The sequence below is a fragment of the Chanos chanos genome, chromosome 10, assembly GCF_902362185.1.
Source record: "Chanos chanos chromosome 10, fChaCha1.1, whole genome shotgun sequence".
Taxonomy (NCBI): domain Eukaryota; kingdom Metazoa; phylum Chordata; class Actinopteri; order Gonorynchiformes; family Chanidae; genus Chanos; species Chanos chanos.
This window is the reverse complement of record NC_044504.1, coordinates 23,811,004-23,830,593: the sequence shown is the minus strand read 5'-3', so window position 1 is coordinate 23,830,593 and position 19,590 is coordinate 23,811,004. Positions and strand designations below refer to the sequence as shown.

Genomic DNA, 19,590 nt, shown 5'->3' with positions numbered 1-19,590 from the left:
CGCTGATTCAGTTTTCTGCTCCGCTGGTTAGACTAAATGAAGAATTATGACCATTTATTTACAGTTTTGCAGCACCAAACAGTTAAACTAACATTCATTAAAATCTCTTAAAATAGTTCTGTTAAAATAGTTCTCCACACTTTAACATCGATCTAATCCAACTACGATGGCACACAAATACTAACAGTTGATAACATGTTCTGAATGAGGATAATCAGACAATACAACAGGATTATCCTTCAGAAATAATCTCTGGATTTAGTGTCATTGTAAAATGCCATATCACATACAGAGGATGAACCAGTTACACAGGTAACTATTTAGACTGTTATCCAGGGATTGTTAGCATTTCAGTCTAAAGTAACAAAACCTGACACAAATACATTGTAATGTTCTCACACAAAGCTGTCATGAGCATCAATAGCAGTTCATTCCGGCGCTTGACAGAGAGCCCATTAACATATTGGAGGTAAGGTCTGTATTTGTGTTTTGATAGGGATTCTGCTTCACTGGCAGTGTGCTAAAACTGACTCTACAGGTGATATCACAAGTTTCAAATACAAACAAATTTGTTTAAGTTAGTAGAATAGTCTAATGCTTCATATGTAGTAGCACAAAGTTATAACAATGGCATATTTGCTGTCAATGCTCCTAGGACAACATGTGGACTTGCAGAAATGCATTTATGGGATGAAACCTTAATTTGAAGACTTGCTGTCCTATCAAGCACCCTTAAAGTAAACAATTACATGGTTCAGTTCCAGCGCCATGACACAGTTAAAAACAACCAAAAAAAATTTACATATAAATTAAAGACATATGGTACAATATAAATAAGGTACAAACCAGCCTCTCACACGACACTCGCTAAAAAAACATCAACACTCATAGTAGTTCAGTAAAAAAGACACTGTTATGATTTAAAAGGTCAATATATTAAATCTTAAAACCCACACGATGATTATTTTTTGAAAAGTCCCGTTAAATGATGGATGAGTGGACAAACGGATGAAGATGAAAGTGAGTGAGTTTTCCAGATGAAGGACTCATAAACATGCACAATGAAACATCAGCACGGCCACTCATTCCTCTTCACAAAATGTCAGCTTTCCAAAAGGACGGCTTTCCACTTTCCCCTCAGCTTTCCGCCGAATATCCATCCCTAGCTTCTTTTTCTTCTTATTCCTTCATCTTTGTGTCTCTCACACCTTTTCTTCAATCACTCCTTGATTCCTTGTAGTAACTTTAGTAGATGTCCCTCCATGACTTGTTGAACTGTGAGACAAGACCAACATTAGGAAACATAAGGAATTGTCTGGTAAATAGACAATTACTTTAGTGTAATGAGATCCTGGTTATTACATTGTGTATATTTAGTACTTCTGTTTTTTAAGGGCCGTTTCATAATAAAAGAAAACACGAGCCAGTCAACCATCATGTGTCATTCTTTATGAAACCACCACCAGATCTTTGCATGTGCATATTCACAGATATCACAGCTGCATGTGTATCTCACAGTAAAGGGCTTGGGTTTAGACTACACACACATACACGCACACAGAGTCTGTGGTCATGCCTCCTGATCGCAGAGTGTTGCTTTCTCTCAAAGCTGTTCAGAGATTGCCTTTGGCATCCGCATCCTGCCCGTGGCTCACATATCCAAATACATGACATCATGTCTGAACCTCCCGCGCACTGAAGCTACTACTGCGTGTCTGTCCTCTGCCCAAACACGACTCACACATGCATCCTGTGTTTGTGTGACCTCCCCATCACCTCCCCAAATAGAACCCAGTCAATCTAGTCCTGCAAAAAACCTACTCCTGTGCCACACAATACAAAACAGTGCTCTGATTATAAAGCACAGCACAGCCCAGAGAGAGAGAGAGAGAGAGAGAGAGAGAGAGAGAGAGAGAGAGAGAGAGGAGGGGGTTGATGCTCTATGGAGTAAATAAACACCAGTATCAAATTTCTAAAGGATAAGCTGAGGAAACTGTGGTTAAACTCTTCAGTTTTTTTTCAGTCCGGACTGTCTACCTCTTGGTCATTTCCGCATCTCGATGCAAAAATTTTATTTGGTTTTGCGTAATTAAGAGAATTTTTGCAGCAAGGCACAAATGATTTCTTTAAATTGTATTCTTGATTTTACTGAAACTTGTTCATTGTTCATTTATGAATTCAGTGTTTATTGACGAGAAATTTGCCTTCAAATAAATCTTAGAGTAAAAATAATTTTCTGTGTAAGATAACAGAACGCAATAGTGGAAAACACTGAACAGTTGAGAAAAGATTTTTTTTCCAGTCTCTAATTCAATTATTTAGCACATTGTAATTGTACTGTGTGTGGTAGTCACTACAGTAAAGATAGGAAGCCATAAGATTCTTCGTATCTCAAGTGAAGCTAATCACTCATTTTTCACAAAGTGCACTTTCGTGTTGTGTATTATTTGTCAAGTGACATAACATGCTAGGTGGAGAGTACTAACTCTAGCTGTAAGTGTACAGACACCAGACCATCGGTGAAGCCTACAGAGTGAGGCGGAGTATGGGAGGGTGGCCCACCAACAGGCCCAACAGAAATCTGTGTCGCTCTGAACTCCCAGCCATAGCTGACAAGTGAGATTATCTTTTCAAAATGTTTGTGTGTGTGTGTGTGTGTGTGTCTGTAGTCATTATAGTTACCGTTTCTATGTCCCATTGCAACAGCCATATCCATGGCATTAAACCCAGAGTCAGACTCAATGGTGGGGTCAGCACCAGACTCTGTTCACAGAAGAAAGATACAAATGAACTACAGACAGACAATCAACCTCTAATCAGACATAAGACTGGACCTCACTCCAAAGAGACTCCTCCACAAAACAGTTAACTCTCCCTTAAGTTTGGACTGAGTGGGAACATACAAATGTACATTTTTAGATTAAGCTGTCAACTCACCTAAAAGGATTTCCACACAACGAACATGATTCCCATGAACAGCATAGAGCAGAGGAGTTCCACCATTCTGAAACACACACACACACACACACACACACACCATTAGTTTCAGGGAGCTGTGCTCAAACGAGTGTCACCTAAATGTTTGACCTTTTTAACAGTAAATACATTAAAGTTCATCTAAAGTAGGAGTAGCATTAGAATGATAAAACGCACAGTTAAGTCAGATCCCAGCGATGCTACGGCGTGAAAATACATTAGCTGAAGTTCAGTGAGCAGCTTTCTGGGGGGGTCTTACCCAGTCATACTCATTGACATCCACGCCGCAGTCAATGAGCATTCGAACGATGTCTGTGTAGCCTTTACTGCAGGCCAATGACAGGGCACTCTCTCTCCCTTTAGCCAGAATGTGAGGATCTGCACCCTGGACCACATGGAATAAACAGGGCATGTGTGTGAGTCTCTGTGTGTATGTATGTGTGTGTGTATGTTACTTGCTTGTTAAGTGTTTTGATATGGTATAATGCACAGGGAATCAGTTTCAGTGAAAATTTTACAGGAATGTGTAAACATAGTATCATTTCATGCCACAGGGTATGTTCATACAAATATACTAACCCTTGATATGCAAACATAAAGGTATATGATTATACACTGATATATAAATTCATCTGAATGCACAAAGTTTGGACAATCATGCAAAATGTTGCACATGAATCTTGATGGTGTTCACAAATACATTTGATAAGGTAAATACTATGATTGTATGTGTATGTGGTTGTGTGCTTTGTTATTCACATTCTGCAGAAGGAACTCCACCACGGCAATTTGGCCATGAGCAGCAGCCCACATCAGTGGCGTGAAGCCCTCCTCATCCTGCAGGTTAATCACCGACTCTGATAGGAGGAAAATACGCCGTCAATCATCACTACCATACCTTCAGCGTCACATTTTTTAAAATGTTCACATAAATCTTTCCCCTCATGCTACTGGTGTACAGAGTCTGAAAATGTACAGTTTCCTTAAGCATTGTGAACACCACAATGACATCATTATGACTTTATGACACCATATAAATACTGGATAAGGAGAGCTGAAGCACTTACACCTCACTGTCTCAACTGAAAGAACCATTCTAACTTCATGAAAAGTCACTGCACACTGCACATAGCAACAAGGTTCAATAAAACACTAACTGCTCCAAAAGGCCTGGCCAGTCTCATGAGAGTAAAATGGGGGTAAGCAGTAAAATGAATCACTGATTTGGTGATCCATTTATGTCCATAAGGCCCTGTGTTGCAGCCTCACCTTGCTCTATCCTGCTGGCCAGGAACACCATCTCTCCCTGGGCAGCTAGCTGGTGAATGGACAGAGCTGAAAAGATAAATGAACAAAACAAGTAAAATAAACTAACTACACACAAACGAAAAATAAACTATGTTCTGTGGCAAATCAATGCTCAAACAGCAGGTACATGAAAGGTTTCTATCTATATCCCAAAAAAAAAAAAAAAGCTGGAGTTTGAATATAACTACAATCGAGTTGACCTTGTCGCAACACAAAAGCTGTTTGTTACAAAGAGAAAGGCCAGTTCATGGAAAGAGTAAATCTGAGAGAGGGGTGGACAAAAGAGACATATGTCTTGAGACTTACAGTGGACAAGCAGAGGTGTGGAGGAGACTTCGTTGCCTCTGTGCTTGTTGGTAAGGGTTGTTGACTGCTTTATTGGAGAGAAGTGTTTGGTGGTGGATGGTGTGTACACATGGCGAACCTGAATCCCTGGCGATGGTGAGGTCTGGATATTACATTCAGCTGAGAGAGTGAGAGTGACAAACTTAACCCACAGTTTATATAAATTCACATATTATGTAAACAATTCAGTCCGTGTTCTTTTAAGCTACCTTTGAATAACACAGATGCCACTTCCAGATCTGAGTTCACCTGGTCCTGAATGTTTTTACTGTCCTCCTCATTTAGAGACTTCACAAAACGTGAACAAACGTTCATGTCAAACCGATTTGGTAAGATGAACTTTATCCCCATGGCCACGTTCTGCGACCCCGTATCTTCTGTGGAACTCACGCCAATCCCAACCGACGGCTCCACTTTAATTGAAGCCATCTCTGGCACCGTGCAAATGCCATCCATTTCCTCTGATGCCATCAGTCCTGGGCCGGCCAGGGAGGCCGCGTGCACAAACCGTGAAAAAAAACACGCTTTGGGCGTGTCAGAGTAGTCCCGGGTGTTTTAGATGTATGTTGATGTTAGGGCCCCCATAGGAAATCCGCGCATGTACTCTAACAGAGACAACCAAAATAGCACATTTCGAAAGAATGATTACGGTCATACTATTCATAGTTAGTAAGACAAATAGTGAAATAAACATCGACTCACTATAAAATCATATCTACAAGACAGTCTGTTGCAAAGCTCTGGGCCGTGCATGACACTCGATACACAAAGACAATAAATGGTAAAGAGTGTGTATATTTTGAAACTGCGGATATAAATAGAGAAAAAGCAAATCCAGTTAGCGAGCTAGCTTACAAGCTGTCGTGCTGTTCATCATAAATATTATTGTTAGCTTACAGATTTCAAGCAGCTCAGCCAGCTGAATACTGTTTGGACTGTGCTAATAGCTCACTTAACCTGCTTGCTGTAACACTGGTGACAAAGATTTATTATACAAATAATGAGATTACGCATACACATAAACAAATAAGCAAACTGCTTCACTGGATAACCGGCTAATGTCGGCTAACGTTAGCCATGCTGGCGAAACACTGGAAATGTCCTCTTTCGATTCTTGGAGGTAGTCAGGTACCAGACTGTTCACTAAGGAAAATGTACAATTAACTAAGTCATTCTGACGACGAAATCTGATTTGAAAAACACACCATACAACTTACAGAGTAAATGCGTTGACGTTTTGGTTTCCTCTGCCGCTGGTGTTTTGAAACCACTTCACTGTTTAAATAAAGGTTTAAATAAAGTTTGATTCAAATGTTCATAGGCAAGCCGAATAATAAAGTTAAATGATAAAAGTCCACCACAGAAAATGTTGAGACGAATGAATTTTGAAACTATATAAATATTACAGCAAGAAATGTATACATTTGTAAACAAACTCAGGATAAATTCAATTCAGAACAAATTCAATCAATTCCTTTGTTACTGATTAAAAGTTATAAATGTTTATTTATTCATTCGTTCGTTTGTTTGTTTGTCTCTTACTGTTATTCATTTGTTGGTACTTTAAGTTACAGCAGTTTGTGTATAGGAGTTTGTGTATCTAAATGTTTTTTTTTCTAAATTTTATAAAAAAGAAAAAGAAGAAGAGTGTTCTCATATTCTCAGATCTCTCTCTGAACTCCTCCAAGTCAGTCAATCTTTACTCAGCCAGTTAGATTTGATCTTTGAAGGCTGGAAAATTCCAGATATTGAAATTGTTTTATAACAGAAACTAGGTGGGAAAAAAAACTCAAGCATGAACAATGGTCATTCTGATCTTCTGGTACAAAAAGCATTCTCTTTTGTAGCAGGGGCAGAGGTTTCTTTGACCTGAGCGTTCAAAAGCTTAAGATTTGGGGTAATTTTACCCTCTGAGAATTTAAAAAGGCAAAGAACAAGTCATATGACATATAGAGACATTAAATTAAACATGTGTTTCAGTTATTTAAAAAAATATCTCAGGATTCATTAGTATCTTGTTAATTAGCATCCATTGTTAGGGAAGAGCAAAAACTGTGAGTGGTTAAGGACTATGTGTAGGCCTGCTCAATATCTCTGTAGAAGTCGCTTGAAAGCTGAAGTTGATTTGTTTTTAGGTAGATGAGAAATGTCAGACAACAGCTCTTTTTAACAGTTCCCTCTAGATTTCTCAAAATGACTGACCCCGCATGGGGGGCATGTTTCTGGCCAATCCGTGGCAATTGTTTCACCACTCCATTGCTTTGAAAAAAGAGACAGGGAAATATTCACATGATTTTGAATTTTCCTTTTTAAATGGGTGATAAACTCAATACCATATGACTTAGAGATTTAATAGGACATTTCACAATGCCCTGGTTAAGTATCTCTAATCAGATTATGTGGGCCTACGGATTGCAGGGACAGAGGTTAAGTTTAGAATTGGTTTACTGTGTGTTTTGAAAACATTTAAATCTGACTACTTTGATCGGCCTGCATTAATCTTATAGCTTCTTTTTGACTGAGCTGGAATTCAAATCAAACTGCAGGAGAGACATGGCCTGTGTGACAACCAGTGTTGAGTAATTTGTGGAATTAATATAATTAGAACTCCAGGACTAAAAGTATTTCAAAGTAATTAGGTATTATTACCAAATTATTACATAAATTAGAGAATTAGTGATTTTGTTATTCTGTTAGAAAGATACTTAAAATTATAAGGAGGGTTTGGAAGTGAGAGATAAACCTATATATAATCATTAGAACACTGAAAATAAATAAAAATAATAAATAAATGTAAATATTCTGAAAGTTTAAGTTGCAGCAATTTCCTGTCTTTTTGATGAAACACTCCCTTTAACCCTTTCAAACAAGCACTGCAATCTGATTATTCAGGTCAGTGCATTGAAAAAATTCAGGTTGATCCACATGCAAGTATAGTATGATTTACTCCTTTTTACCCAATTGTATTTGTGTTTCTTCATTGAGATGAACATGTTATCTTACTGTATGAGGATGAACAATTTTATCTGTATCATTTTCAGTTTAACAGATTAGTCAAAGTCTTTACAGTAAGAAATATTGTACAAGTCACATGCTTTAAAAATAGAGAGGTTTAAAGCTTTGATTTTCTTGAGTTGACTTCTTTGGATAATTTACAGTTATCTCTCAATTTACACAGTCAGTATTAATAACTACTAAGGTATCATTATCTATTTGAAATGTGCAAATAAACACTTATGCTTTGCGAATGACATATGAAGCAGTTAGACAGAGTTTGATATTCAAACAATATAGGCCAACATATCACAAAATCTGTGAGAGAGAAATAGTGAAACAGAGGTTGATCAGAAGTTGACTTCTGAACAGTGTCTCTGTCCCTCATGTTGCCTGATGTTTGTTTCAATCTCTCTCAGGAGTGTCTGATGTCTGTAGTGTTCCCGGCTGCCCTGTGGCTTTCCCCTCGATCTGAGGTATCTTCTAGTCTTGAGGTCCCCTGGCTTGGAGTTTTTTTTTACCCTTCACTGATCAGCATTGCACCATGCTAATCAGATTTACAGGGAGTATGCCAAATATTTTCAACATAATCTGTCAAAGTCCTGCTTTATGGGACCCTAAGCTCCATTCACTTTTGTGTTTTTCCTTTGCCATATGTGAACTTCAAAGACCCCTGTCCTGATAAAGGGGTTTATGGTGGTTGTTAAAAAAGATTTTGCCACTTCTTCACTCTTTAACTTTTCAATAATTATGTAATCACAGAAGACACCAAATACGCCCTTTTCTGGCTATGCATACCTTAGTGGTAGAAATATGTTAAGCACACGCAGTTGGTTTTTGAACATTCAAACAAAAAAATCAAAGTCAAAGTACATGTTTGTTGTCATACTAAATACCTGCTAAACCCGCTAATGGGAAATACATGCCAGTTTTCAGATAAGCCCACTACTATGGTAGCAGATATCAGGACAACATTGTTAAGAAGAGGTTGAGCGGCATCGTAAAACACAAGGGAAAGAAGATCTAACTAATGCCTTTGTCTTTAACTTCACAAATTACTGAATCTGGAAAAATGACACCCATAATGTAGACAGGCAGCAATTTGGTTGCTTGACAGTTGCTTAAGTAGACAGTAATTTGGTTGCTTGAATTTGGCTCCTGAACAGCTCACACACAGCCTAACAAGAATCAGACAGAAGAGGGATAATGTTCAGTCTGGTATTCGCTGACTTTTCTGAAGGATAAAGTAGTCTATGAACCAATTAAACCTGATTAGCTAAAGCTGAGGGTCTACCCAGAGATACTAATATTGTTCTGAAAATTGCTCACTTTATTTGGTAAGATTAAGGTATGAGACTGTTCTGTGTGATTTGCATCCCTTATTTGAGGCCCACCATGTGGAACCATTCCATTCCCCATTTTGCCACAGGTACAATATGACTCAAAAAGGGACACCCAAGTAGAGTGGGCAATAGGAAAGTCAAGGAGCACATGCTCTTATGTTCAAAGATATTTGGCACCCCAACAGATGACTTTAAAGTAGTCTAAACAACCTTCCCATGCCCCAGAGTTGAAAACCCTGCATTTGTTAAACATCCCACCAACACAGTTAAACAGAGTGGCGCACTAAAGGAAGATAGCCAAAATAATCCTCGGCTCTGATTACACATCTCATCAAGAAGCTTGGAAAAAACGTTATTTTCCTCCATTGCAATGGAGAAGAGAGGAACTGTGCCCAAAATTTGTTTATCAGTATCAACACTCAAAAGATTTTTATTGCTAGCTACCACCAAAAAGGAAGACGAAACACATAGAGCCCTAAAGCAGACACTTAAAGGACAACACAGCTGAACATTGTATGATAACCTCCTCTACGTTTATAATGTAATATATGTACATATATATATATGTATGTATGTATTTGTGTGTGTGTGTGTGTGTGTATGTATGTATATACGTATGTATGTATGTATATATGTATATATAAAAGGAGGAGAGAGAGAGAGAGAGAGAGAGAGAGAGAGAGAGAGAGAGAGAGAGAGAGAGAGTGTTAAGATGTGCAAATTCCTTAAATACCCTCTATACAGTCAATCTAATTTATCTGTTCTGCAGTTTGAAGGACTCATTTTACTGAGTGGTTGTGGTTGTTTGACTCTGGTCTCTCATGCTCCCTGGCTTTTCTCTGGTTGTTTGTTTTTAGCTGACTGTGTATGCTTAATTGATAGACATGGCCCACAAAGCCTCCTAAAGTGGAGATTTCCTAACTCTGTGAGTAGGATTTTGGGGGATGAACAAGCACTCAAGCCCTTGTTTGAGTCTTAGCCTATTCTTAAGTCCACTAATCTCCCTTTCTCTTTGGCATGAATGACCTGTTCGGAAGCCCATTTCTCCTGTTTTTCAATATTATGAAAGTTTATCGTGAAAACTAGTTCCTTACAGTGGGTGGCTCTCTAGAAGTCACTGTAGCTCATTTCAGCTCAGTCGGCCCACATTCAGCCCATTGTCATTGTAAGCTAAAGATGGATTTGGGGAAAAGTAATCATTCTCATAGTTATAGCTCCGTTTTCTCTAAAAGAATACTTAAGGCTTCTTATCTCTGTTATATAAAAAAACATGAAACGTTTATAGTTGTTTGAGACAAATGCTACACCATGGCATTATCCTTACATGGGGCTGCTTGATATAATCAATATGACCCAGCAGCATCGACAGGAATTCCCACTGATTAATGGAGTCAGGAATCAGTCAGGTATCCCAGATCACAAAGTATGACTGGTGGTATGCCATTCGAACCATGACATTTTCTTTTTTGAAGTGATTTGGCCACGCATTCCAGCTCCACCGGTCTAACAGGCCAGTCTACACAGACTCTGTTTAGCTCGTTTACTTCTGAAAGCTCAGAATATAAGGGAAAGTTTGACAGGAATGTTAACATGTTTTAAACACCTCATTAATGGTATGAGTAACTACATTTTCCTCTGCTGTTTGAATTATGTTCATGGATGCTAGGTTAATTTTATTTTAATGTGAGAGCAAGTAAGTGGATAGGCCAAGAAAGTAGTTCTGTACACAGTAAATGATCATTAAGTCAATTCCAGTTTCAGGTGAAAACTTTTCACACGTTTATTAAATGTAAAATACATTAAGCCATTTATTAAATGCAAATATCTGCTCAGATATTTCTGACGTGAAAAGTTCGTTACACATTCATTAAATGCAGAAAAGCTTTTTCAGACATTCAGTAAATGTTTGTAAAACATCATGTACAAAAAAAGTATTCACATGTCAATTAAATATTGAAAAACCAGACATTTATTTAATCAAAAGAATATTGTACACATTTATTATTTCTTTCAAAGTAACCACATTTATTAAATGTGGAAAAATTAAATGTCTTTATTAAATGTAAAATGTTTTCACACATTTAAATACCATATTTAAGAAAATTAAGACAATCACACAAAGAGAACTAAAATCGTTCTTGGTTTACCTCTGACTTAAATTTGGCATTTAGCTTAAATAATGGACATATGTGTGACATCCCATACAGTTGGCTATAGGAAACTGGATAATGACGATAATTGAAAATAACTATATTCAGATGTGGGATGCAAAACCCATTTTCAGTTGTGGTTTATAAACAAATTTGGAAGCATATTTGAATCAGTAAGCCTTCACACAGTGGTTTTACCATAAATATAATTTATTGTTTCACATTTGTCCTGTAATCTTGATAATGACCACCTGTTTCCACATCAGAGCATTTGCAACATTTGTTACCCTTATAGATACAATTTAGTTGTACAATGATGCTTCAACTCAAATGACAGATGGATGTAACGAACCCCTATAAGAATAATACATACTATATCGGTGAAAACATGTATTTTAAGTGAGCTGAACACAAAGCGATTAAATCAACTTAACAACCCTATAATTTTTAGTGTCTGCCTAGTTGATAATTGCTATAAAAAGAGGCTATTTTTGATGATTCAAATTACAATTCAAACTACTATTAGATGCTGCTTCCACTTTTGGCCAGAAGTACGTAAGCTCCACTGGGCAGTACCATTGGTCTGAGGTCGCAAAAATGTCTTAAATACCAGCACACCCTTATCTGAGACACTGCGCGGGAAATGATCACATGTGAGTGTTAATGGACGTAAAATATACAAGCATTACTGAAGCATGAAGAACCCTTTTTCACACACTCAGAACAGCTCAGGGTTGCATGATAGGACATTCCAAGAACTATTTAGCTTAAATCTGCAAGTGTCTCCAAGTAGTTTTCAGTCCCCTCAGTACCGTTTGGTTCACTCAGCTACCAGTGGTTGAAAGTGGACACAGCCGGACATACACCTACAATACTCCGAATCTGCTCTATAAACTCTATTATTCTGAGGATCTAAGTGCCTGAACATACATGGTTTCTATCTTTCCAAATGCATATCCTTGATTGCATTTGTCAGAATTGTTTGCTGCTTCCTCATCTTGGGACTCATTGCTAGTGGAGTACCATCAACCAATGTCTAAATTTCATTTCGCTTCCCCATACCAATCCAGAAGACGTTGTTCAATGACTTAATGGCTCCATGAGGGACATATGGGAAACATCATTCCAGTGAAAGAGACAAAGTCTCAAGCTGAATCTCTCCCTCTTTCAAACTTCATCTTCTACATTGTTTATCAGTACTGGGTCTGCTCCTGTTAGCATACACTTTCACTCTGTTCTCTTGGCTTGGAAGACTTGTATTATTGTTTGAGCCAAATGTATACCATGCATGGGAGCAAGATGTCACTGCCATAGTGAACACATTATCGTTAGTAGATTTTTGCAGAAAAAGATTATTCAGGTATAGTTCTGTTGTATTTTTCACAGAGAAAATAGAGGTGGGAAACATTACATTGCCTGTACGCTGTCTCAAAATTTTAACTGTTTTAAATAGAAAACAAAAAAGACAATATCCAGAACTGAGACCTTTTGCTATATGCTAGTTAAATTATCGGTGATAGTTGGCAAAATTTGTCATGTTTCTTTAGGATTACATTAATCTTAAATGTAACTTAATTAGCTTAACAAATCCATTTGCTGATCTTATGGTTGTATCCACATCAAAAACTATAGTAGACAAAACATGTTTCTAAATAATCCAGTTGTGGCTACATCACCCTTCTGTTAAAATATAACCATGAGGGATTATTACGTTTTAGTTATCTGGATTTGTATTTCCCTCTATTTCTTTCTTTTTTTGTAGTTGTTCTTTTTTTGCACTGTGACTGCATTGACATATGACAAAAATGTATATGTGCTAAACTTACTGTTGTCTTCCACCTCTCGAATCACTCTGAATATCTGGGCTCTTACTGCGGGAAAGCTGTTGTATCTAGTCTGCAGCTTTGTCAGATTACTGAATTTGGTCAGTATATGATCCTTCTCTTCAGTCAGGTTGAGGAAACTGGATTTTAGTTGATCATGTAACTTGTCCGCTGTACAGCCGACTGCAAGGCAAGTTAAGCAGAAGGTTTATCAACAAGAGCAATTATCTCATCCGGGTTTCTGGATCATTCATTTGATTAACCCATGCCCCCGTGATAAAATCGTCCCATGGTCGTGTATATAGTTACGCCCATGGCGCAAAGTAACTTTTCTGAGAAATAGTTTAGGAGCTATGGTCATATTCACCAGTGTTTCATTAGAGCGCCACCTAGTGACCTAAAACTCCCCAAGTCTAGTATGCTTCTTTGTAGTCAACTTGCAAATGGTGACTATCACAACATATGTTCACAAGATATGGAAATCGGGTCAACAAAGTCACACCCACACATTTTGATTGCCGTGCGGTGGTGATACAATATACAAAGTTCAACATTTTCTGATAATTATTGATCCTGACAACTCAGAGATACACTCACTCACTCACTCACTCGTTATCTAAGCCCTAATTAGGGTCTCGGGGGTGCTGTAGCCTATCCCAGCATGAAATAGGCGAAAGGCGGGGAAACACCCTGGACAGGCCGCCAGTCCATCGTAGAATCAGAGATACTCTCAGGCCTAATTAAGTGACCATCTATTGATTTACCAAGGACTAGTTTGTAAAAGTTGCTTTCCAAAAACAAATAAATCCATTTTTTTTACAGGATGAGATTGGGTGTCAATATTCTTGAGACAAAGCTGTTTGTTGTCAGGAGGGAAATCTATTGATATAAGTTAAAAGACAGTCTATTTTACATGCCCAGAAAAACAGTTATTGTAAATAACTAGATATTGTGCTTGGAATCCCTGCGGTAGTAACTTAAAAGGTCAGCACACATATAAAACATCATGTCTTTGGGCTGTTGGTAAGCCTACCAAAGACCTGCTGAAAACCCCTGAGGCATAGCATGCCAAACTTCAACTTGTCTGGCTGAACAATTTAGGATTTATGGGAATTCTGAAATATTTCCCTGTTATTTTCCAAGGCTTAGAACTTGCAGTTCATGCAACCTGCAACTGTAAGCAGCTCAAAACTCCCCCCAAAATGGTAGAAAAACCATCAGGTTAGGACTAAACCTGTGTAGAGTGTGTCACCTTTCTCAAGCCAAGGAATCTGGAGAGAACAGAACTTTGACCACAGCTCATGTCTCATGAGTTATACTCCAAATTTGAAATGTTTCTGATATAGTGTCAGTTGGATTAATCCAGATAATCTGAGTAGTGGGGAATGGGGGGGGGGGGTTATGAACATACCTACCAAACTCTGTAGCTTCATATATGAAGTTATGAAGTTACATAACCTACTGTTTTTGCATAGGACTCTAGCCAGCTATAATGCTTTGTCACCTAAAAACCAAATGACTAGCCCACAATATGCTGCATAAAAGCCTTGGTTAAGAATTCTCAACTGACTACGTCACATGAGATATTCTAACTTCTTTTTCCAGATCACAGGAAGAGCATTCTTGAAATTCATTTGCCACCTTTGTTAGTGTGGATCAATGACTGAGCCTGCAGTCCTGCAACCTTGTACAGAGTTCTTCAAAGTAACCATTGTACCCTTCACTGCATATAGAGATAACTCATTAACTATTTTCCCACAACTTTTTTGGAAATGTCGAAGTTTTAAAACCACATAGAATACATAACTTATATGTGTAACATATATGTATAACATATTTCCTTCAGGCCCCATTTCCTCATACATATTCATGAATTATCAGATCAGTACTGATACATATGTGATGCGCCATAGATACCAGAAATAGGATGATATTAAACTGAATGAAGCTTGAAATGTCGGAGCACAGCAAAAAACACTTACTATGACTTAGCAAAGATGTGCCTTAATCATTAGTAACTGCAAACAAATTATTTTCTTAAAATATTCTATTTAACATAGGTCATTTCATATCTATATTTATATCTATATCTATATCTATATCTATATTTAAGTTATAGTTACGAAAAGCCCTACTAGTTAAGCGATGACACTGTCAAACTGAAAACAAATGAACTGTTATGTACATAAGCAATCGTTATGCACTGTCACGCCCTGTTCCTCTCATTTCCCTGTTCTTCTCGTTTCCCCCCTCTATTGGTCAGTTTGGTAAAGTTGTCTGTCACTTCCTGGTTTCCTCATTCAGCCTTATTAGCATAATCATTGATCCCACCTGTCTTCAGTTAGTTCTGCCTCATTTAGTCATGTATACATACTCCTTCTTTTGCCTTCTTTCTTAGTCTGGAATTGTTTGGTGCTTACCCTACGTCACGCTGGTTTCCCTGCCTGTCTGAATTCCTGAACCTGTTATTTGTAAGTTCTTTGAAGTTTTTTTTTGTTATGTTTAAGGAAAATAAACATAACAAAAATAAAATAAAATAAAGCTTGCATCCAGCCTCTTTTTCAAAACGTGATATGCACACAGATGTTTCCAACACTGTCATTTTTAAGCACTGTTTGACAAGAGAAGCTTATTTGAAAATGATCTTTTTCATCTGACTGCTCTGTCCTCTCGAAGAAACTCCTTCAGAAATGTCAATCAGTTAAAATGTTGGAACGACTTCTTTTTAATCTCTTTCTTTCAGTCTTTTTTCTATTTTGATACCCACAGCCTGTGTTTGCTTGCATATTTGCCTACAGTCTCGAATAAGATTATGGGTCAGCCAAAAGGCCATAACATCAGCAAACCATTCAACATTGTTGTCATGGATTTATTTACTGAACAGTTTAAAATAACACTATGAACATGAAACAAGTGTAATTTGAATTAATTTAGGTAATCAACCTTTCAATGAGTTTAATCAATAGAACCTATAATGGAAATGGGCGGTCCATGAATTTCTAAATGGTTTACTAAACACATGTATATCTATGTATTGTATAAAAATCCTGTATAATATAGAAGGCATTGTAAATGGTTTGGACTTATTTGCGGAGATCATTTTTATGCTTTCTTAAACACAATAAACCTTTTAAACACTGGACTGTATAGAGTTCGAATCTTGTTACTTGCTTCAAAGTTTATATTGTTGTATCAGGGGTCTAATTATACAGTAATAACCACTGGATTGTTATTCTATTTTGAGGTAGCTGCGTTCGGAAAACTGAGTTGTTAATAAAGAATTTTTAATATAAAGATATGATTTAATGTTCTCATATGGGAGTTTATCATATTAGTTTTGACTCCAGGTAGGATTAGTGTGCATTTTAACTCATACGCTGGTTCTGCAGGAGAACTTCAGCAGGCTTGTGGCTGTGAGCAACCCTCTGGAATTCTCCCTGCATGGAGGGCTTATTTCGGTGGATTTGTGAGCATGAATGTGAATGTGGGAATTGAGAGCTCAGTCCAGAGGCAGTAGGAGGTTGTTTGTTGCGTGGATGCCCAGTGATGGTGGACTGTCACGGGCAGAGCTGTGATACAAGAAGCCCAGAGGATTGTCCTGAGAGTGCTGCTTACGTGAGAGGGATTAGGTCACACTGGAACCTTGGCTCAGAATTGGACCTCAACTCAGATGACCTACATTCTCTTTCTCTGTCTCTGTCTCTGTATCTCTCTCTCTCTCTCTCTCCCACACACACACACACACACACACAAACATTTACATTCTAGTAGGGACCTCTCACTGACTTACATTTTACTGTAACTAGGATTTAACTTTATTAAATATTAAACTTTTAATTCTACCCATTGCCAAATGATTAAAAACAAAGAATATCAGCAGTATCTTTATCTGCACAACAATTAAAAAAAAAAATTCTAGGTGAAGACCAGCAACTCTACTGAGTGACCGCTTGTCAGATATTTATATCCTCTTTCATGGGAATTTATGGTTCACAAGAACCTAAATAAAAAAAAACACACACACACACACACCTGTTTCTGATATATAATGATTATAACTTACAGGTCAGACCTCTGATAATTTAAATGACTATATCAAAGTCAGTGAGGTCAGATGGGGCATCTACAGTGCCACTTTTATCTTCTTTCCCAGTATAAGCCTAACATTATTCTGAGTGAGTATTGTCTGGGAGAGAAGAGAAGAGAAGAGAAGAGAAGAGAAGAGAAGAGAAGAGAAGAGAAGAGAAGAGAAGAGAAGTTGGTGATGTGGAGAGGAGGAGGGGCATTTGTTAATGAGGACATGGTGTGAGACAGAGCTTTTCTGATTGTATTTGGAGTTTGGGGGGGATGGGAGGGATTGACGTGAGACCTCTCTGGCTGGGGGAGTGGGATCTTCCGGTCGGCGAAGTTCCTAAGAGAGTGCAGCGACCAGGCTGCTCTGCCTTCGTGCTGGAGCTTTTGTGCAGAATTTGTGTCTGCTCCAGACCCCTGCTGTTCCACAGTATCACTCACACGAGGGGGTGGGGGTGGGGTGGGCGTTTCGGTAGATAGATGGATGGATGTTGGGATGGATGGATGGAGATAGTGCGTGAAAGCTACAATGAAATTAGGGAGAGTGAAAGACAGTGTTGTGACAAACAGAGACAAAGAGAATTAGTGTGCTTTTGTGAGGAGGGACTGGGTTTGTCCTTCGATTATTTGGTCATTGGTATTCATTTGTTAACAAATGTGTCTGTGTGTTTACTACTTAGGACCCTTGAAGTGTGGAGGGCAAATCTGAAATCTCCTCCTCCATCCATCCATGTCCCAAAACACACCTTCCAGAGTGTGGTGCATGTGCACTCTTCATCATACTGACAAATGAAAGGAAGGTCAAGACTTAATGTCATTTTTTGGAGTTTGTCATTTAAAATGTCTATATAAATAAGAGTCTACCACCTATGTAAATAAGAGCTTAAATGTCTTATTTTAGAGGGCAATGGACTGATTGTCATTGATCATTGGTATCTGAGGCATGTAAACACAGTTCAATTTTTCAAAGGGGCATGCGGAATTTCATCTTTTTTATGGAAAAACGCAACGTACACTTATGACCGCAAGGGGGCAGTGCAATTCAACGTTACAAGTCATTTGCAAAAGTAGGTAACATTCGGCCCAGTTAGTAAAGTATGCTTATAAGCGAATCCAAAGAAATAAATGACTGTGCGTCAAACGTATGCTTGTTTATTTCCACTCTGACATATTTCAAAGCAAAGATTTAGATATTCAAATACTTTGATCTCATAGATTGTTCAATATTTATCGGAATTTTGCGGTAAGCCTACATCGACAAATATCTTTTCTGACCTGCGGCCCCATCAAATGTGACATTCTGATTTTCTTTAAGTATATCACAAACGCTTATTTTAATGATACCTGCTAACTAGAGCCTGTTTCGTATTTTTTCTCGTATTCAGGAGCACCGAAACACATATTTGTTATGTCAAGTATGCCCTTCAGGCTGTGCTTTGACTGAGTCTGTGAGGCCAAAATTGTGCCATATGTAATCCCACCGCTCTCTGTCGTTTTTCCTGCGGATTCAGTGGTTGAGGTTTTTGGAAGCCCTCCAACCATGAATGGACTCGGATTTTGGGTCACGGAAGAAACTGACAGGAAGGGTGGGCATTATAACCGGGCCCCTCCATAGTTTCCTGTTAGTTGCGCTCTGGCAGTCGATGTAAACTGTGCCTGGTCTGACCAACGGATATCTGAGTTTTGTCTTAGAAAGTCTAACTAACTATTAATTATTGTCGTGTCAAAAGTTTTAGTCGCAACTTTACGTGTGAAGAAACTCAGTTAATGGTTTTGGCAAGACATGACCTATTCATCTAAATTATTAATCTCAGTCAATGTGTAACTATTAAGTCCTGTCTTTAAGGGAGATAGGGTTGATGTGGAGTTAATGGTTTCTTCGCTATCTGAGAATTACGCAAAGAGGGATTTGATATCATGTTAGTTCTAATTATCAAGTATACACATTCTTCATTCTTTACAAAATCCATTTCTGAATAAATCAGTTGATTAAAAAACAACGCAAATAGTTATCAGCCAATATAGCGCTCTCGGACCGCTCTCTCATGATTTTTTTATTTTGTTATACTTCGTTTTTTCTCAGGCGAGGAAATCACGACTTGGTTATACCTTTTCAATATAATATCTGTTTCAAAAATGACAGAAGCAACAGAAAAAGTGAAGATTAGGCGCAGGCTCATTGCATGGTTGGAAATGTATGCTTAAACATATTGGCAGTCAGACTTGATTCTCTTGTACCCCTGAGTTGGTTGCATCATTAGTGAACATCTGTACTGGCAAAAACGGGAATAACCGTCAGCATGAGACAGACACGTCACTCGTTGTTAACTGCAATATGTCTAAACTCGTACACGGATAACGTAAAGGGTTAACGTGCGCGAAAAACCCTCTCAGTGTTGTTCAGGTCTGTGGACACGTGACTATATTATTGTGGCTCTCTCTCTCCCTAGCTCAGTAGGACTGTCTCCCGGTGGGTAGGACTGTCTATAAAGGTGCCGCTGAATACATCAAGCAGTCTCTATATGGATGACATTTCTAAAACGTTGACAATTCACAGTATGCTCCAATACTGTACTTTAA

General features: G+C 38.1%; 1 protein-coding gene across 1 annotated transcript; it reads right to left on the bottom strand.

Moving 5' to 3' along the window:
• Positions 1 to 166: 166 nt before the first annotated feature.
• ankra2 (ankyrin repeat, family A (RFXANK-like), 2) lies at positions 167 to 5,910 on the bottom strand. Its single transcript, XM_030786683.1, has 9 exons — positions 5,847 to 5,910; positions 4,839 to 5,234; positions 4,591 to 4,749; positions 4,246 to 4,311; positions 3,736 to 3,833; positions 3,236 to 3,361; positions 2,938 to 3,004; positions 2,683 to 2,763; positions 167 to 1,275 (listed from the first exon to the last, which is right to left on the bottom strand). The coding sequence occupies exons 2-9, from the start codon at positions 5,098 to 5,100 to the stop codon at positions 1,220 to 1,222; spliced, it is 915 nt and encodes a 304-aa protein (XP_030642543.1). The 5' UTR covers positions 5,101 to 5,234; positions 5,847 to 5,910; the 3' UTR covers positions 167 to 1,219.
• Between the last annotated feature and the right edge of the window lie 13,680 nt (positions 5,911 to 19,590).

Coding starts and splice junctions, on each gene's coding strand:
- ankra2 (XM_030786683.1), bottom strand. CDS start 5,100: ATGGCATCAGAGGAAATGGATGGCATTTGCACGGTGCCAGAGATGGCT. Junction 3,834..4,245: donor GGCCAGCAGGATAGAGCAAG/GTGAGGCTGCAA, acceptor TCCTCCTATCAG/AGTCGGTGATTAACCTGCAG. Junction 3,005..3,235: donor ATGTCAATGAGTATGACTGG/GTAAGACCCCCC, acceptor TGTGTGTTTCAG/AATGGTGGAACTCCTCTGCT.